This window comes from Scophthalmus maximus, chromosome 5, assembly GCF_022379125.1.
Source record: "Scophthalmus maximus strain ysfricsl-2021 chromosome 5, ASM2237912v1, whole genome shotgun sequence".
In the NCBI taxonomy this organism is placed as follows: Eukaryota; Metazoa; Chordata; class Actinopteri; order Pleuronectiformes; family Scophthalmidae; genus Scophthalmus; species Scophthalmus maximus.
Window position 1 is genome coordinate 23,590,783 of NC_061519.1, and position 21,034 is coordinate 23,611,816.

The following is a 21,034-nucleotide window of genomic DNA, read 5'->3' on the forward strand; positions in this document are numbered from 1 at the left end:
GTAAACGTTTTAGGCACTAAAAGTAAAGTGTGGATACTTTAAAAAATAGTAACTTAGTAATAATGATCTATATATTTTTTTTTTAATTGTATCAGCCATTGATGTAAACTTGTACTTTTAAGCATTTAACAGTTCGAGAAACCTCTATGGCCTTTTCATTTATCATTTTGATATAAAAAGATTTTATCTTTCTCATTTCATGTCATAAATTGTACTTAAAAAAATAAAATCAGATTTATCATCTCATCTGTGTGACTCAAAGTGTTAAAATGCCAACATGTTAACTAATTACATAATTTAAATTACTTGACTTTATATTTCCAAGGTTGATACAATTCGTCATACTGCCTGTCTTACTGTAATACTGAGTCATCCTTACTGTTAACTACAAAATAGGCACGCAAAAATAAATCTTACTATCAATAAATGATGAGGATGGAGGAAATAACAATTCCAAGACCGAAACATTAACAAATTGTCTTAAAATTGAATATTGTTGAACACAGAATGAACACATCTTGAAGTTTGCAGGAAAACAAGGGATTATTTTATTTGTATATTATTTTTGCAGTGGTGGAAGCAGTATGCAAACATTTCAGAAAAAAGTGAATACCTCTGCCTGATTCAAAACAGCTCGACCAGACATTTTTCATACAGGAGACCTACTTGGAAAAAAAAAACTTTATTGCACAATCATTGCTTTTTTATTTTTAAATAAGGAATGTGGGAGTAATCATTTCAGCCATTTTCAAAACAGGCAGTATAAGATTTATCGAAAAAAAAGATAAAAAGACACGAATCACTATTCAAAGAAGACTATATTTCGCAAAGACTAATTTAGATAATTTCGTATTTGTGCCCTGTTGCTACGATACACATTTACTACGCATGTTTGGTCACGTACTACCTAGTTAATTTTTCAATTTAATAAGTTACCACTTGATAATATTGAGATGATTGCGACAGTATGTTGACATTATTCTATACAAGTATGAAAAAGGAGCGAACACAAATATCAGATGACGTGTTTGCAGCAGTCTCGTGAGGAGGGTTGGGCCTACATGACTTCTTCTTCTGTTTTTTTTCTAACCGGAAAGGGGCGGGGACAGTTGTAACGTTAGCAACCACGCCGAGCGACGGGCGACGGTTCTCGTTAACGTGAAGGATTTTTTCTCTCCTCCTCACAGAAATGTGTCCGAACACACACTGAATCCGAGTCTCTTGCAGACGCCGAGTCCGATTCGGGTCCACCGGAGAAGCCTTTTTCTTGTCCTACTGTAGCGCGGGTAAGCTAACGATAACGTTCATTTGTCATGCTAGCAGCTAGCCGAGCGGTCGCTGTGGGGTCGACGGCGGTCGGCGTTAGCTTGGCTAACGTTAGCTAGCATGTCACTGACGAGATGGTTATCGACAGACCAACCGTCTTAACCCCCCCTCGGTGTCTAACGGGGCTTCATCCATTCACAATTGGCTCTGTGCGACGTGTACGGGCGTCGCAGCTCGCTCGCAGGAACGACAAGGCTGAATTAGTTGACCCGGTTATACATTTTGCGCCGCGGGCTAATGCTAAGCAGCGGAAGGTTTGCTAGTCGCAGACGGTGACGCTGTCAGCGGCGCTTCGCCTGCTTCTGACAGCTCCGTTTTTTTTGAAGCAGCAGCAGCAGCAGCGGACAAGGCCAAAGCCGCATTGACCTGTAACACACAAACACACACACACACACACACACACACCGCCCGTCTGGCGTGTACCCGCACAATAAACCGACTGCTCATCTGTAAAAAAAAAAGATATGACAGTAGGTCCAAGACGGTTCACTTGTGTCTACGTCACATTTGTTAGTAGCAGCTGCAAGGTGATGTTTTGTGTGTGGACACAATGGCTAATGGGCTTCTTGCTGAACCGTGCAACTGGGATACCTTAGATCTTGTTGTTGTTTTCCTGTGTTTATTTATTTTTTGCATTGTGTAGCTTGTTAGTCAACTTAGCACAACACAAAATATATGGCGACGTCGGTTTTTCATGTGCATTATTGGCTGGTTTCAGGTCAACGCCCCACCCTGACTGTACCCACCTCTTTGTGCAGCTCTCTCAATCTTCTGCATCATGATAATCACTATGATTATTGTTATTGTACCGGGGAAAGGGTGAGGGATGGTTTGATGATGAAGGCGTAAGGAATGGTGCCCCCCCCACACACACACACACACCACTAGCTTTGTGTAATCGCTGGAGGCTTGTCAGTGTAAACCACCGGCTGCTAATTTGATTTTCCTGGTGCGTAGTAGTACTTGTCTGTGAGTGACTGTATTATATTATTACTGATTGTTCGCTGTGAGGTTTGTTGAACTTCTGCCTCTAACAGTTCAGGCCAATTGTACTTGGACAGGTTAAAAAACTGGAGCTGATCTTACGTGAGTCTCGTCAGTCTCATCAGTGTGTTTGGGTTTAACCCCTGCATGTGTGTGAGATTAACGCAGTCTGATAAGAGGTAGTTTGACTATTAGACTCGTAAAGAGCAGCCGTGATTAATAGGTGACTGATTTATTGACTTGAACAAGACTGAACGTGGACGTTACAGAGGATCGACTTCTTCCTGTGCTAATCATTAGGGTATCGGATGTACAGCATGTGTTGCATGGTAGAACTTTTATCTAGGGCTCAATAAAACAGATGATACGTCCGTCATATCCTAAAGCATAAGGTGATGTGAATTAACTTCTCCTTTTGTTCGACCAACATCCCAAAACATTCAATTACCTATAATCTAAGAACAAGAATCACAGCAAGTTTGTCATTAAATGTTTGACATTTATGAAGAAAAAAAATGACTTAAGATCATTTATAGTCATTGCAGCTCTGGGTACATCAGTGCTTTGTGTCTGCCACCCGGCCCTAATGTCTGGATCCCTGAGGTGAGGTGATGTCTTTTTTGTGTTCCTCATACGCTTGCTCTGGTCCACTATCGTGTGTATGCTTGTTGCAAAGCCGGAGGTGTCGTCTGAAACAGGTTGGTGTATGCTTGTGAAACCGGGGGAAAGTGTTTTTTTACCATGTTGTTAGTTGTGGTTTTAATGTGCTGATTCACGTGCGGCACAGCAGAGAGAGGGGCGTGTGCGTGAGCTGCAATCTGCTGTCATCACGCTGCACACGCCTGAACAACAAAGTCATTGTGCAATCTTGAGCAAGGACCACACTCAGCCTTCCTTGCCCTGGGAAAAGTGATCACACATTTAATAATCTAGTTCAGACTGAGAGACATTGACATCGCGTCAAGTCTCGGGCCTGAAAAAGGCGAGGCCTTTCAGCTATGGAAAGAGAATGAGTGTTATTACACATTTAAGATGGTATCATCAATAGAGAGTGAATTATTAACGGACTCCTGCGATTAATTCACCACGTCCTCTGTCACTCTGCAAGCAAACCCCCTGCTCCCCTTAGAGCTTTCTGAGGAACCCAGACTGCGGCCTTGTCACAAGGCACCTGTGGTCGACTGTGATCCTAATGTACAGGGCTTCCCTTTTTCATACATACTGAAAAACAGAAGTGCAACAAGGGTTTGTACCAAAGTAGACAGCAGTGCTCCAGAGGAATGGGACAATTCGTCTCTACTTTTTTATTTCTCAGTTTAAATGGGGCTAAAATCGAGAGCTAATTAGCACATTAGAATCCTGATTTTGTGTTTTAATGGTGTTTTTTTCCCCCAATTCCTAATCATATCTATCACTCAACTCTACTGCCTGAGTTACAGTAACGAAGGATGAACAGAGTTAGTTTTTTTGGCTGCCTGGACTCTGCTGGATTAACCGTCCCCAGTTGACCACCAGGGATGGAAATGGAGAGTGACGTAAAGTTTATTCTCTGCGTTATTGGTTTGTCTTTCGCTTTCATTTCAGCTCATTATTATTTAAATTTAATGATTGGGGATTTCTTGCTTTCAACTTGAATAAATTCACTGTCATTATTAAGATGGACACATTTCTAGATTCACAGCCTGAGCCCTCTGAGTTCGCAGATTTTCATCAGTCGGTGCTGCGTTGCAGAATATTGGCACTATAATTTGTTTCAAAATGTAATAATCTGTTTTGGCTCCATTTCCACGCCGCTTCAGCACTTAGCTACTTATTCTTACACCGCCGGGTCCACCAGTCGTTGACAGCCGTGGCGTGATGTGCTGCTGGGCATGTCAGGGGCAAGATAATAAGAGGAATTTGTCAGTCATGCAGGCACGGGAAAAACTTGTTGAGTGGCGGTGACTCGGGTTACCAGCAGGCTGTTTTCCTAGTCGTCTGTGCTGTTCCTATTGGACACGCAGTATCTTCGATCGCCGCGTCAGGTATCAGATGTGGGGTTGATGGTAACAAAACAGGAAGTCACCTGATTGACACAAAATGCAAGTCGCCCAATTAACTGTTTTGTCTCTCTGTCTTCGTCTACAGACCTGTGGGTGAGCGATGCCACTGGTGTCCAGCTGTGACTGCCCCCACCTGGACTGTGTGGGGGAAATCACCAAGGAGGAACTCATCCAGAAATCCCATGTGAGTCAGAGTGACCCCCCCCCCCCCCCCCCCCCCCGAACCCTTGTGCCCCCGCCTAACTCAAACCTTCCCACTCTTTTGATAATCAATAATTCAATATCTCATTTAATTGATGTCACTTCACCGAGTTCTGAGGTTTTTGAACTCCGACGCTGTCTCACCGATCTTACCGGAGTGTCTTCATACTTTTCTAGGGCCAGTGCCAAGACTGTAAAGTTGGAGGACCAAATTTGTGGGCGTGTTTGGAGGTAAGATAATGCTCGGCTGCAAAAAAAACCAACACTTTTTTTTCTCACCAGAAACATAATTTTTTTAACACCGTGGTGTCTGTATTGTTTTTTTTCCCCCTCTAGAACGGCTGCGCATATGTTGGATGTGGAGAATCTCACACCGACCACAGCACTGTCCACTCGCAGGTAGGAGATCTCAGAACTTACCAATCGCCTTTCAGCTGGAAAAAAATGATCAGTCGTGTGTAGAAAAGAGAGGAATGGATGGGACCGAAATGGGGAAAGAAGTCCTGACTGTGATGCTGAATTAAAAAAAGATTAGAAGAGGAGTCACAGAAGTCAGTCCAGGACAAGGAGTACCACGTCACTGTCCCAGGAGCTGTGACTTGAAATAAAACTGCCTCCAGCACTGCTTTATTTTTTTAATAATTCTCTTCATGATCAAAAAGCCTGCACGTACATCTTTTAGCTTTTTCAGTACATGCATTGTTAAAAGCCATCAAGCCAACTCTATCTGCCTACAACTCCACATTCAGTGCAGTTTCAGCGGTGGATCATCCATTATTAATTGCCATTCCTCTGGGAAGTGGGGGAGATTTACTGGTCCTGTCAGTTCCATGGTTACAGTATCTTCCCCTCCTGGCTGCTCAGCTCTAGAGCTTTACTCAGCCCCTAGTGTTCTCAGTGTTGACTAAGGCTTTGCCTCCGGCCAAGTGGGGTTAGGAGGAGAGAAGGAGGACTAGAAAAGCAAACATGTAATCTGCTCTGCGTATTATTAGGATCTGTGTAAATGCTCAACAGAAAAGTCTTTGTTTAAGTGCAAACCCTCTCAGAAGCGGCGCTCTCCACCCAGATGAAAAAGGCAGATATCTGATACGGAGCATGCTGGTAAAGACGTTTAACATTAGCATGTCTGATTCTGAAACGATATCACCAGATATCCATATCTGTTGCCCTTATCTGGGACACCTGGCTGCATGCGCAACTTTGCCAACCGCCTCTTTTAGTTTTTTTCCAGTGGCAGCCATCTTTAAATCTTCCAAGAATTGAAGGCCATGCTTAATTAGTGCTCTGGAGGCCCCGAGGGAAGGGAAACATTTTAATCTCTCGACTGCGCTGTGAGAAAAAAAGACTGTGTGGTAGGATCAGGACAGATGCAGGAGGAGTGTATGGGAATCAGGTCAACTGCAAGTCAAATTGTGAACACGAGATTTGTTAAGAGTAAATAAGAGTGATTAGTGTGGAGGGTAAGTCGAAGCTTCTGTGTGTACAAAACAGGAATACGTTATTAGTATTTCAAACATCATCATGCAACAAAAAACAATTAACGGCACACTTTGCAGGTCATTTTCTTTATTTGCAGGACTGGAAGGTTTCCACAGACTTATATTTACTTGTATCCCTCTTGAAATACCGAATCATTTTTGGTCATTTTTCTCCTGCACCTTTACCTGCATCTGTACAAATAGTGCAGAACCACTGACACTCAGTGTTCACAGTCACTGTGAGACGAATCGTGGCCACTGGTGTTTTTTTATATTAGTGACGGTCAGAGGAGAGACTTGACAGCGGTACGATTTTTATTTTTATTTTGCAGACATAACCAGACCCAACCTGCTTCTTTACCTAAAGCAGATGCAGGATTTAGTTTTTACTCTCCAGCAACATAAACGTTTTTATTTTGGCCAAAATATTTGTCAGCAGGGTTTTGAGTTTCTTCCACGAGTGAGTGTCTGTACTGCATGAATATAGTGATTGTTTAAAGTATGATGTTAGTAAGCAGTTAATCAAATCTGACCATAAAAATAATAGCCATAAAGTATCACTATAAAAGACCACACACAGATCGTTGTGATACAAAGCATTAGGTGGGCTGACAAAAGATCCTCTAAGCCCCATAAATCCTGCTTGTTATTAATGCCCATACCTGGTGTACTTCCCTTCATAAACTATTTAAACAGGGAAGTTTCATGGTCTGGTGTGTTTCCCCGTGCCAGACCTGCTCCAGGCCGCCGCTGTGCCCTTCTTGAAGTGTGAAGGCTAACACAGCCCTGATGGATAATGTACAGTCTCTGCTGGTTTCGGCAGCTGCTCACGTTCAGCTTCCTGTCGACCTGCCAGGCTGACGGCGTTTGTCTCAGCACCAGTGGGTCAGCAGAACTCGGCCATTCCTCCGCAGCAGCAAAAACGCTGCCCTGCAGCCACCTCCACCTCTGCCTGTATCCGGAGAGACATCCAGCTGTGGGATAATATTTGCATGTGCAAAACACATATTTAATGTGTCCAAAAATCTGCATATGTAATGGTTGAAGTTTAGTCTTTTTTTGATTCATATATTTATCTTTTTTGAGAGAGAGTTAGAAGGTTGGTTTTATTATTGATTGAATTTGAGTTGCTTTCTCTTAATACCTTTTAGAGCTGATTGTTGCAATATATTGATTTTTCCCTTGACAGAAAATGTATTGATTTTTCACACGCAAATTCAAAAATATGTTCCAGTATCTCAGTGGTGTGATAGGTCACTGTAATTTATTGGAGTTTCTTTTCAATGTAAAAATATAAAAAACAGCAAATTGAGCTGAGCATTTTCAACATTTTATGATTGACTATAATCTGGAGATTTGTCATTAAGATATTTGGTAATTGTTGCTGTAATATGTTGGGAGCAAAATTACACGACTTGTCGTCAGTTTTTGTTGGCAGTGCAACTGGTTTGATTGCAGGTGGTGTTGATATGTGTTGCAGATTTATCCATTCGATTTTGTACAGGTTTTAGTTTTCTGTACAGTAGATATTTCTTTTATGCTACTTTATTGTCAATAACACTGTATTTGGGCTAAAAACTTAGCATTATGTTTGAGAGAAAACAATGGTTCAGTTGGACTGTTGGCTGTGCCACAATTAAACACAAACACTTAAGTTTGTTCACCACAGACTAAGTCACGCCGAGCGACCGGCAGACGGATCCATATCTGTTACATAAGAGCCGAAGCAACATGTGCTAACGAGATGCTGATTGGTAGATTATGTTGGAAGATTACAAAGCATTGTGTAGATAACAAAGCGCACATGTGCTCTATCAGCCCTTCCTGAATAAATATTAACAGTCTTCTTGTTTTTAACTTTGTTGATACAGTCAGATTATGTCTAATCGCAATATTATTATTTCTTCTCCTATAAAAACTCTGTGTGCAGGAGACGCGGCACAACCTGACGGTGAACCTGACCACGCTTCGAGTGTGGTGCTACGCCTGCGGCAAGGAGGTTTTCCTGGAGCGCAAACTCGGCCCGCACTCGCCCCATGCCAACAGCAAGCCCCTCCCCTCGCCGCAGAGCGCCGGGCAGGTCAGAGCGGCCTCTCGCCTATTTATCATTTTTAATATTTATAGATTTTAGCTACAATTGATTTATTTACTGAGACAACAAGCAGGTTTTATGATAAACAGCAAAGTCAAGTGGGATTTAAAAAACATTGTAAACGTTTTCTATTTGCATTGCCTGTGCTGTTTGAACAGGACGCTTTACATTGCATGCTTTACTACATTAACACTTGGTGTTCTCATGTGTTCTCTTGCCATGCTGATTGATAAATTGCTCCAGAGTTACAGTTTGAGCGTCCAGTCAAATTGTGTGATTGGTTATTCATTTACGGGATAAGACTTTTTTTATGACGAGGGCCTGTGTGCACTGTGCTGTTGATCCAGGATGGCAGCAGGGCCCCCGGGAGCCCCACCTCTCTGAGAGTGCCCCCTAATGGAGGCAGTGAAGACCTGGACATGGAGACCGAGGAAGAGGACGACGTGCGGGCCAGAGGTCAGCTTTAAACAGAGGAAGTGTTTGTCTCGTAATAACAGGAATGACCATTATATCATCCACATGAATGATCAATTTATCAACAAGAATCCAACTACCAGATCAAGGTTTATATCCCCCACTCACATTCTGTTTATTAATTGCAGACAAAAATGAACATCAACTCTGGAGACACTGATATTTGCCGTCAAAAACAATGTTATCAGCTGCATATCAACAAATTGATTAGAATATAAACGTCTAAATGTTGTAAATAAAGCAGTTTTTGCAAACATCTACTGTTACATTGCTGCAGAAGTACATGAGGTGACTAAAATTTTACCAAATCTGATCACCTCCTCATCCGAGCTTGGCGAAATTGAAATTGAAAACCTCAAACGCAGGAGCTCGGTAATCAGTGGCTGGCATAGTTCAAAGAGAAGCTTGTGGTTGGGTTTAATAAGAGCAATAAACGGGTGCATCAAGGTGAGCGATTCTAAAAGAGACGGTGACGCACCGAGCACAGACTTCAAAGCACAGACTGACGCGTCGCCTCAGTCCGCCTCTAGTCTTCTGTTAAACGCTGCACTCGAACACAACACAGACCAACACCCTGAAACGTTATCGGGAACACAAGCAAAACTGTGATTGAAATTTGCCCCACAGAGCCGCTGATGAAGGCTGACGAGGCCTTCACCAAAAAAATTATAAAAAAGGTTTAAATGCCCCCCCCCCCCCGCCAAGCAGAACTAGTGCACCTCTGTGCAGCTCACACTTCAGTCCCACCGATGCAAATAATGTTTTTCACTCAGTGAGACACACACAGGCTCCATATGTTATGTTGCACCTCATGTGGTGCAGCAACACGCTTTGGCAGCGATCTCCGCTCTGGTTATTTCTGTCACACGGATCACATGATCATGGGGGCGGGTTGATTAGTTTTCAAACTGTGAGCAGCGCCTCCTCGAGTGAGAGAGTGGAAGGAGGACAGGTGTGTCCCTCGCTGCAATGTCAGTCTACGGTAGTTATTGTTGTTTGGCCGCTGCGGCCGTGACACACACACACACACATCACAGAGGGGCAATCACGGTTTTTCAGTCTGATTGCGGCTTTTGTCACAGCTCGGTCAAATTTGATCGCTCACAGCAGACGTGATATACGTTTTTTCAGGTTCAGTGTGACCGTCACTTTCCCAATGAAACCATTATCCCCCGGAGGTCTATATTGGAATAAATCCGCTCAAGTGTCATAGAAAAAGAGTTACTCCTTCTTACTCCCGAACTTGACTGAGAACCAGCACAATTTAAAGTTGTTGTTTTTTCAGAGGAAATCAGGGGATCGTCGTCCGTATACTCTACTTCACACATACTTTTATTACAGTCAATGTTACCAAAATGTAAATATAACAGGGCGTGGCCACAGTTTAAGGGGCAGTAAGCGATTCTAAAGCAGAACACGTTTTGTAAAAATCTGCGAATATTTCCTCACGGTCCGCTGAAAAAAATCTGTGTTTCCAGCTCAACCCAGCTCTGGGTTTATCGCACCACACAACACTGCGAGCTACAAAAGACAGAAACAATCTTTCTCCTGAATCCCTTACTGCCCCTTTAACTAACTAACTGACTCCTTGGCAACATTATACGTCCTTTTAATGTCACAGTAGAAGACGGAAAACCCATTTTTTATATGAACTTTTTTGGTGTGTGGCAGCTGTGTCTCGTCTGAGGTGTGCCCACAGAGTCGGACTCTGACGAACCCGTGTGAAATGATGGATACGTTTTCTCTGCTTCACATTAGCAGTAGCTGATTTAAATACGCCACTCTCTCTGTGAAATATTAATTTACAAATGGAGTGCGTCTTCTCACGGATGTAGGAGCTGACTCTCTGGCTGTCGTCAAACTTTACGATGAGTGTCTTGTTTTTAATTTCCCTGGTGTGTTGTGTCTCCCCCCAGGCCTGACCGGGCTGAAGAACATAGGCAACACCTGCTACATGAACGCTGCCCTCCAGGCTCTGTCCAACTGGTGAGACCTCGCCCCTCTGTCCTCTGTCCACCCCTCATTTGCTTTTCTTTTTTTTAATTCCCTGCTTGCCTGCTTCTTGTTGACCGTGAGAAACGACCACGGCTGTGCTCATTTGGGAGAGTGACGGCTGAGTGAAAATTGCTGCAGTGCACCATTTGAGATGGCAGAAATGGCCTTTTGTGGATCCCTGTAGGGTCTTCTGTTACAAATGAGCACTAACTCTTCCCCCATCTGCTCTGCCCCTTCTCCTCCTCTTTGCTTTTTCTCTTTCCCACCGTGTCTTTTCCTTTCTCTCCCAGTCCGCCTCATTTTTTTTATTTTTATTGCTTATTGAGTTGCCAATTCCTGCGATTTGTTCTTTACGATTGGATTTGTTTGTGTTGTCACTTAAGTTAGGACTCTGTGTCATATAGTCAGTGTGTTTTTCACTTATTTTTTTTTAACCTCGTCTTTCTACTTGAGGCTGCTTTATTTTCGAATTAAACCGGTAATGCTTCATCTTGATACGAGCCGAAAGGGGAGAGGATGTGGGTCAAAATTTGCAATCTTAATCATATTCCAGAATTAGGGAGAAACAGAGTCACGCAGCTGCAGAAGGAGGAACCTTCTTTTAGACACTTTCCTTTGATGTCTGTCTGTGTGAACGCTGCTTCTTTCTGAGTTTCTGTTGGGTCATTAATAAATTCGAAGGAATCTTCTCTTGCCAAAGCAAGGGAACACTCGACCACTTATCCATCCTGTAGTTTTGTCTCTTTCTCACAAATTCCTGACCGCTCCGTCTCCATCAAATAAAATCTCCCCAGCTGTTTTTCTTTTCAGCTCTTTTCCTTGTCTCAGCGTTGTATGGAGGCAGAGGACAGCATTATGTCAAATTGATGAACTCTTATCTCCTTTACTTTTCAGTGTGTTTCTTCTTAGTGTGAACTAAAAACACACTAAACCTAATAGGATTGGCACATTTTATGGTATTGAAAACAGACATTTTCAATGAAGATTATGATAATCTATTACAATCTTCTACGCCACCAAATTATATTTAGTTCTCTCTAGGCTTTTTAGGGATTAGCTACCTCGTTGCAGGGCTTTTTGGTAACAAAAAAAAGAACTCTTCTGTTAAATACATATATTCAGCAAAAGCTTGTTCAGGCCCCACATGTGATCAATTTCTCCCTCTTTTCATCTGCAGCCCGCCGTTGACACAGTTCTTTCTTGAATGCGGTGGCCTGGTGAGGACTGACAAGAAGCCTGCACTCTGCAAAAGCTACCAGAAGCTTGTTTCAGACCTGTGGCACAAGAACAGGTTGGTGTTTCACTTTTTTGATTTTTTGTTTGACTTAAAAGAACATATATAGGTTTTTTTTCCCACAAGCCACAGATCACTTCAGAAATTATGTGATGTTTACAGTTTGACATATTTCAATAGAAGCTCGATGACTTTTATTGTTTATGACTACTTTGTTAACCAGGCTGTTTTCTCCCACCTGCAGGCCCTCCTACGTCGTCCCAACCAACTTGTTCCAGGGGATAAAATCCATAAACCCCATGTTCAGAGGATATTCTCAGCAGGTGAGTCGTCGCAGACGGTGAAATAAATACAGAAAGCAACTTAAAGCGTTTTCACACCTGAAGGTCTGTACCAAGGTCCGAATCCAAATTTGTCCAAGTCTTTTGTGACATTATTTTGTCACAAAAGACCACTAGACCACTAGTTTTGGTTTCAAATTGCAATTTGGGGAGCGCACTAAAGAATTTTTGTATGACAAACTGTCCATACGTCCTGTTGTCATACGCCTATGTGGGCTGCGTCTACCTTTACTAGGCATTGATTGGATTGCAGACGTTATGATGCAGGCAAAGCAGAACTTTTACTTCTGTTTCTGCCGCTTAAAAAATAAGTCAATACGGAGGTTAGATAGGAAATGAGTTTTGAATTGATTTTACTGCACAGTTTGTGCATTGTTGTCTTATCTGTAGTGATGTTTGGGGGCTAATGCATTGACTTTCATTTGCGCTGATTATACACTAGGCCTAGCAACAAAAAGAACAGGCCTGTCAAAAAAAAAAAAATCTTCTCTAGTTTCAGAATGACTTTGTGCTGAGCTGGGTTTATCATTGGTCTAATGTCAAGACGATAAAATTGTCCCAGATTTGATACAGTCCCTCGTTTTTTCTTTTCCACTCCATAACCCTCAATGCTCATTCCTTTACTGGAATCACATTAGCTCCAGCTCAAACCACTCAGCCAGAAAAATTTTCCTCTGCCTCGCGATCGCTTACTCAGAGCTTCAGACTTTTTTCCTTCACACACAAATTCTCACATTAAACCCCTAAACGTAAGCAGGCTTGAGTTGATTCCAGTTGATGGTGGAAAAATTCATGCCTTGTACATATAAAGGATGTCAAATAGACGTTTCACTGAAGCGCGTCTCATCTTTGTCCAGTGTCTGTAAATAAGGGATTTATATGCCTGAATGGCGAAACGATAAAAGAGCCCGTTTCCTCTCGGCTTGCCAGTGTTTGTTCAGAGGAGTGATCTGAGGAATATTCATTTGTCACACCGTGTTGGGCTTCACAGCCTTGGAATTAGCATCACTCTGAATGAAGTTAACATTCCAGGCCCTGGGAGAGGGGAGTTCGTCTGGCTAGAGTGGGAGATTGGGTTTCCCAGGTTCATTAAGTTTGAGCATTCGGGTTTTTTTGTGTTTTAGATTCTGTGATGCAGAATTGGAATAAACAAGGAAAAGTGGTTGTTAATTGTAATTCGAGGACATAAAATAGCTTTGGGAAAGCTCTGTTGTGTCTGTCAAACTTAATTATGTTTAGGAAGAATTAGTGCTGTGTTATAATTTATCGTATACACATTTTACACATTTTACTGTGACCAAAATAAATGCAAAAAAACCCTGAGAGTTAAAAAAAGGTGAGTAAAATGTGAGTGACTTTTTACGATCTCCAGGACTCCCAGGAGTTTTTGCGCTGCTTGATGGATCAACTCCACGAGGAGCTGAAGGAGTCGCTGCCCGAGCCTTACGACCAGTCCAGCGGCGTCACGGTGGACGACGGCCCCGAGGAGGACAACCGCAGTCAGTCGGACAACGACTTCCAGTCGTGCGAGTCCTGTGGCAGCAGCGAGCGAGCTGACAACGAGGCGCAGGTCGGGAACGTGCGCGTGGACGACACCAACGAGGCCGAGATGCTGATTCCCGAGCAGGACGAGATACAGACCAACAGGGAGTGGCAGAAGGAGAAGAACATGATCAATGATCTTTATCGTGCCGGAGTTCACGGTGTTATGGGCGGGAGCTCCGGAGGGGACGTGGACAAAGACGTTGACACCACCACTGAGAACACACCCATCATCAGCAGCCAGGGGGCCATCAAGGTTCAGGGCAGAACATCAGGTGATTACAAATTATATATTTTTTGGTAATTTAATTGATTCTGCACCTAACTTTTTAATATTAAAGTATTAAAAGTAATATTTTCCCTGCTCCCCCATAGATTCGTTCCCCGATATCCAGATGTCTAGCACCACAAGGCAGCAGAGCCCAGTCCCAATGGAGGGACACATTTCCAAAATCTCCAGCAGCCCCCCCAAAGCTGCCTCCGGCTGGCCCAGCCTGAACCCTGCACACAAGAAAGGTACTTGAGGATAATCGGAGGCAGTCGTATCTGCATTGAAAGCATAATATGTCATGGTTTGTCTGTCTTTGCCGATATTTATGTCTCAATTCGCATTATTCCACACTAGCACTTTCTATTTTGAGTAGAGTTTTCTTCTCACATTTCTGCCTCTCTTTCTCTCTTTGCCCTCCCGCAGCAGTGACCACATTCTCCCCACCAAAGAACAAGCGTCAGAAGAAATACCGCAGTGTCATCTCGGATGTGTTCGATGGGACCATTGTCAGCTCAGTTCAGTGCCTCACCTGCGATCGAGTGAGTTCTCTGTAGAGACAACAGGATTGATAAGAGGCTGAGAAGAAGTAGAAAAGTCCTAAAGAAAGGACAATTATGGAAAGTAAATTTTTTGCTCAGTCCTGATATTCCTCATTTACCCTCTTTTGTGTCACAACTATGTGCTGTAGTTACAAAATTACAATCCCCTTAAACCAAATAAAGGCCGTTTGTGAAATGTGGTTATTTACTCATATCTGTGTGTGTGTGCTCTTGTGTGTCCGGCAGGTGTCCGTGACCCTGGAGAACTTCCAGGATATCTCGTTGCCCATTCCAGGGAAGGAAGACCTGGCCAAGCTCCACTCCTCCACCCACCAGACCTCCATGGTAAAAGCAGGCTCCTGCGGGGAAGCTTATGCACCACAGGGCTGGATCGCTTTCGTCATGGAATATATCAAGAGGTGTGTGTGTGTGTGTATATAATATAAAGGCTATATTTATTTACATTTTCGCACCAGGCCATTTGTAGCTCTTTGCTCTTTTTGTTCAAAATCTACTCTGTCTGTCTGTCTGTCTGTCTGTCTGTCTGTCTGTCTGTCTGTCTGTCTGTCTGTCTGTCTGTCTGTCTGTCTGTCTGTCTGTCTGTCTGTCTGTCTGTCTGTCTGTCTGTCTGTCTGTCTGTCTGTCTGTCTGTCTGTCTGTCTGTCTGTCTGTGTGTGTGTGTGTGTGTGTGTGTGTGTGTGTGTGTGTGTGTGTGTGTGTGTGTGTGTGTGTGTGTGTGTGTGTGTGTGTGTGTGTGTGTGTGTGTGTGTGTGTGTGTGTGTGTGTGTGTGTGTGTGTGTGTGTGTGTGTGTGTGTGTGTGTGTGTGTGTGTGTGTGTGTGTGTGTGTGTGTGTGTGTGTGTGTTTAGTTGGTTCTGGGGTCCGGTGGTCACGCTACAAGATTGTCTTGCAGCTTTCTTTGCCAGAGATGAACTCAAGGGTGAGTGAGTGGGTGTTAAAAGAAATCTGTTCTGCTAACACATACAACAAAGACCAATGCCTCAATAACCGTGTTTGTTGTTTTCCAGGAGACAACATGTACAGCTGTGAAAAATGCAAGAAGTGAGTACAGGTTTATTTGGTGCCTTTGCTGAATACTGAACTGAACTTTCTCATAATAAAAGAACTGTAATAATCGCCCACTTTTTGTCTCTTCTCTTAGATTACGAAACGGAGTCAAGTTTTGTAAAATGCAAAGTATGCCAGAGGTACAGACGACTCAAATATTCCACATCATCTTATTCCTCTGTGTTTTCACACACACCCGGCTTCTAAAATAAAAACGCCTCTGTGGGTTCATTTCACACCAGATCCTGTGTATCCACTTGAAGCGCTTCAGACACGAGCTGATGTTCTCCACCAAGATAGGCACCCACGTCTCCTTCCCGCTCGAGGGCCTGGATCTGCAGCCCTTCCTGGCCAAAGACAGTTCTGCACAGACCACCAACTACGACCTGCTGTCAGTCATCTGTCACCACGGCACTGCCAGCAGTGAGTGGGCACAGTCGCTCCCCTATTTGCATAAAGACGGAGGCATCTGCCACCAGTTAGCACGTAGCAGTGTCCTGCATTCATTAGCCCGCAGGAAAGAATTTCACATGTACTTGCTAGGTTTATGAATGCTGCTCTAAAGCCATCCTCCTCCCTGTCTTATCCCAGGTGGCCACTACATAGCCTACTGCAGGAACGATGCCAACAATCTGTGGTATGAATTCGATGACCAAAGTGTGACCGAGGTGTCAGAATCCTGCGTCCAGAATGCTGAAGCTTATGTGCTCTTCTATAAGTAAGCCATTGCCCTAGATTTGAATATTTACACTCACCTAGACAATTGTAAACAGACCTTTAACTTTTTAAGTTTCACTACGCTGTGATAGTGATTCATCTGTGATCTGTTCCCATCACAGAAAGAGCAACGAGGAAGCGCTGAAGGAACGTAGGAGGGTGTCGGGTTTATTCAGCATGATGGAGCCCAGCCTTCTGCAGTTCTACATCTCCCGCCAGTGGCTTAACAAGTTCAAGACCTTCGCTGAGCCGGGGCCCATTTCCAATGACGACTTCCTGTGTTCGCATGGAGGTACGTGTGACGCTAATCATTAACTTATACTGAAACCAACCTCTCCCCAAGTGTCTCAGAACAGGAATCCTTCTACTTGCCCTGTGTCCAAGCAGTTACTGGAAAAAAAAGGATGCTCTGCCCCCTCTTATCACAGCGTTTGCTTTCATCTTGGCCAGGGATTTTTTCCACTTTGACAAAGACTGCCGAATATTCCCTTGACAACATAGCAGACTTCAAAAGGCGGCTTTTACTCCTCTTTGTGCAGATGATCCTTCTCTCTCTCCTTTTAGTCGTGAGGAGAGAAGGATCCTTGAAATGGGTTCGTGCCAATCAAGCTCAGTGCTTTTCTGTCTATTCTATTCATTCTAGAAATTATGGGATGAAAATCAGGTAGGAATTTGTAAGTTTATGATAAGGCGTTTGGCTACAGTAGCTGTAGAGAATTTGATCATGGTGGTTAATAAGCGCCTACAGGTTGTTTTCTTCTTTGCAGCTACTAGCACATAACAACTGAAGATTATATCAGTTCAGTGAACCCATGATTTTTTTTTGCAGCTGTGTGCTAAGTTGTTTAAGTTTCCACTCAAATTGCTGCTCATTTTCTTACTTTCCTATTACGTTCCTAGGATGTTATGATAGATACATATTTAGGAATTTAAAGTCTTTATTTTTTCAAAAGTAAATATGACAAAAAAAACATTTTGTTTTACATTTAAAAATTTTACAAATATTACATGATGTATGTTAAATAATTAAAATTTTGAGAATTCTAGAAAAAAAACACTATACTGAGTACACTGAGTAGTACACTGATATTAATGTTAAGAATTATTTGTTAATTCAGCATTTAAGAATTACTTTTTATTAAGCTGGTCATTGAGTGTCACTGCTTTTCTCCATGCATGTGTTTAGCTGCGTTGATGTGTCATACTTTCAGTTTCTTCTTTTCGCTCTCATGATTCCAGGCTTTAGAGGCCTGGTGTAAATGAAGAAAAAAAATAAAAATAATTATCGATCGTATTAACCGCTTTGTGGAGCAAAACAGTTCAGCTTCTTGGCCCATTAAACGTAATGCTAGGAAGAATATTTCCAATACTGATCCAAATCGAATTCTATGTGACGTCTCTACACACAGTCATCACACTGTTAATGTCAGACGGATTTTTCAATGTGTTTCGTCAGGTGTGCCACCCAACAAAGCAACGTTCATCGATGACCTGGTGATAATGCTGCCACAGAACGTGTGGGATCACCTTTATAGCAGGTACCCACCTTTAAAATGTTTTCAGATCTTCCATCATTCTCATTTTTCTCACAAAGTGCGCCATCGTTTCCTTTGTGGTGTTAATAATTTCCATCTTTGTGACCGATCCCCCGCAGGTATGGAGGGGGACCAGCCGTCAACCACCTGTACGTTTGCCACACGTGCCAGGTCGAGATAGAAAAACTGGAGAAACGGCGGAAGTCGGAGCTGGACATGTTCGTCCGGGTAAGAGAAAGCTTTCAGGCAGATTGATGCAGTGAAAAAACTATGTGTTGTGTGCAGCCCATTACTCGTGGTTCTGTACAAGTCGTAGGCCTATTCTCCAGTCTATTTAACCAGTTGATAGGCTGCATGTGTTGGTGCTCCTCGCCCCGGCAGGAGACGAGAGGTGTGAGCCCGATGAGAGCCTCATCATTAATGCTTAGGGACAGATGCACGCGTTATTAGCTTCAGTGAGCTAAAGGAGAAGAGCCGGGATTTGTGTCATTTCCAAGAAAGATGAAATTGGTGCAGTGTGGTGTTCAGGCTGTCTTTAATTGGAATAAGTAGCCGGAGAGAATTGATTAGGTTTCCCATCTCCTCTCCTGTAAATCCTTTAAATCTCAACTAATTTTTTATTTTTTTTGCTCCCCCACTGTTTCTCCCCTCCCCATCCCTTTTCATCCTTTCTCCTGCCTCTTGTCTCTCTACTGCTCACTCCTCCCCCATTTCCTCTCTCCCTCTCCTCCCTCTATGTAGTTGAACAAGGCGTTCCAGGAGGAGGAGTCTCCGGTGGTCATATACTGCATCAGCATGCAGTGGTTCCGGGAGTGGGAGGGCTTTGTCAAAGGAAAAGACAACGGTGATTGGACAGAACTCTTGCCTTTCCACCCCCTGTCTGGTTTAAATGTCTCATTAAAAAAAACACATCTGTTCTTCTTTGACAGTTGCATTTAAAAAAAATATTGAATTTGATTTCTGGTGACAAGGTATGATTAACATGGCTGCTGTGATTTTTGTTCAATGTAAATGTATCTTATAGCACAGGTCACATCTATACACTATTTATGGACAGCTAAATAGGGCAAATATTTTTTTTATATGGGACATCCTCTTGTTACCAAAAGCGGCTCATGTTCAAAAGAAACCGCGAAGTCCCATTTCTTGTCTCGATTTATCTTCAAAGAGTTTGCGTCAGTCTCCCCCTGAGTCAAAATTCCCTCCTGCTACAGCAGAAAGAAGCTTTACAGTTTTATTTCATATTCACTCCACTTGCACTCATATTTTTTTTCTTCTTTTCTTTCGTTGCTTTGTAATGTCACATCTATTTATAACCGCCTCCATCTGGCACGTCGGCAAAAGTCTCTTTTCCTCCTGACTTCTTGCTCCTCTAATATTTGTTTTCTTGCTGTAGCAGGTGGGGGTTGCAGAAACTGCTTTGCACAGTGTGACAGAAAACATTTGATATTTTAACATCATTGCCCTTTGAAACAATTACAACAGAATATGTCTGGAAAAATTGGCACATGTATTATTACTGCTGTGTATAATTATGACAACCAACTGTCTTTCTTCATCTTCAAGATCCCCCAGGAGCCATTGATAATTCCAAGATAACAGTAAACAAGAACGGCCATTTAACACTCAAACAAGGTACTTTTTTTATTATCATTCTCATATTGTTTTTTTTCGATTGTAGTAGCACTTTGAACTATTGCAGATATTTCTGATGTCTGAGTGTTTTCCTGTACTGACCCTGCAGGAGCTGACTCGGGGCAGATCTCCGAAGAGACGTGGAACTTCCTCCACTCCATCTACGGAGGCGGTCCGCTGGTGACGGTGCGGCCAAACGTCACCCACCAGGAAGCCGAGTCGTCACAGTCCGAGGAAAAGATCGAGATGGAGACGCGCTCTGTTTAAACAAGCACTTGAGATCAAAACCGTGGAATAACATTTGAGAAATTATAATTTTTTATTTTGCACTTGACTTTTATTTCAAAAGCATTCGAGCAAAGGACCTCATCTTTTTACGGCAACACGAAAGCCTTTGACAGCTGACAGATGGAAAAATAACATGTCTAAAAAGAAAGGTTTGTCATTTTGTACAAATATGTATAAAGAGCTCTTCAATTTCTATTTCACTGTAGTATTCATGTGTCATGTTGTTTTCAGAACCAAGCATTTAACGTATGTGCAGCTAAAAAAAGAATTTCCACTGAATGCCATATTTCCTTCTTTTTCTTCTTTCCTTGACCAAATGAGCACATATTGTTTGTCCAAGTGTCTTGTGTTGCTGATATCAATGAATCACAATACTTTTCTTTTTTTGCTGTAGATATATCACATTTTTCCTGTTGTAAGAGAATAATGTTCAATGAATGGCAATTAGAGCAAAGTGTGACACTTTGACAGTGATGAAAATCCTGAGGTTATGAAGGGACTAATTATTGACTAGTCTCAGGTATGAATTTTGTGTTTTGCACTGCTCTGTATACGTACAAATTGGCATGCACACGCATACGTCTGGTTTGTATTTGAATGTACCAGTACTGATAAACGACAGTGGGTTCGGTCAGGATTCAGCACTTGGTTTATTTATCACAGAAGGGACTTATTCAATATAATATTGATAGATATTTTTTCCCGTAATATAAGAATAATAATAAGTGGCAGGCAAAGTCTGTTAAGAATGCATGCTTTAACACCCAGTTTAACGTCACATGTAAAATGCAAGAAGCTGCTCATGAAATGTGCACGATCTGGATCTATCTTCACTAAACTACAGCTGGAGGAAGCATATAGCAGTACATCATCATCATCATCATAATCAATCTCAGTCATTAAAAGGCATTATTTCTCTTTGTGTATGGGCATGGCGTTGCTTCATGTGCTGGCTGACAGGGTGCAAACAGAACGCTGTACTGTTAAAGTATGTGCACATGTCACTTGAGTAAAGAGATCCACCCTGATTTTTTTTTTTGCCTGCTGGCACTATATTAAAAAAACTTGATGAAAACCTCGTTTAACATTGTGCTCACCTTATTTGAGGTTGCTTTTAGCAATGAAAAGTGCTCTATAAATGAAATGTAGTATTATTTTTATTATTATTATTTTGTGTCCATCCCCTTAAGCAGATTCCTGCCGGGGCTGAGTGGATTGTTTGGTGCGAATCAATGGGTGAATGAAGACGAGATAAGTCAATAATAATGTGTAT

The 21,034-nt window shown here is 42.6% G+C and overlaps 1 protein-coding gene across 2 annotated transcripts; it reads left to right on the top strand.

Moving 5' to 3' along the window:
• The first annotated feature begins 1,081 nt into the window (after positions 1–1,081).
• usp33 (ubiquitin specific peptidase 33) lies at positions 1,082–20,840 on the top strand. Of its 2 annotated transcripts, none has more exons than XM_035632994.2 (24): positions 1,082–1,286; positions 4,438–4,536; positions 4,731–4,784; positions 4,890–4,952; positions 7,962–8,111; positions 8,471–8,579; positions 10,514–10,583; positions 11,770–11,883; positions 12,071–12,149; positions 13,540–13,984; positions 14,085–14,225; positions 14,407–14,519; positions 14,766–14,938; positions 15,388–15,458; positions 15,547–15,580; positions 15,681–15,726; positions 15,829–16,009; positions 16,178–16,304; positions 16,426–16,595; positions 17,760–17,841; positions 17,958–18,066; positions 18,580–18,682; positions 19,405–19,473; positions 19,583–20,840. In XM_035632994.2, the coding sequence occupies exons 2-24, from the start codon at positions 4,453–4,455 to the stop codon at positions 19,738–19,740; spliced, it is 2,745 nt and encodes a 914-aa protein (XP_035488887.1). In that variant the 5' UTR covers positions 1,082–1,286; positions 4,438–4,452; the 3' UTR covers positions 19,741–20,840. The 2 variants fall into 2 exon arrangements, with proteins under 2 accessions (XP_035488887.1, XP_035488885.1); XM_035632992.2 differs by having other exon boundaries at positions 1,083–1,286; positions 14,404–14,519.
• Positions 20,841–21,034: the final 194 nt, after the last annotated feature.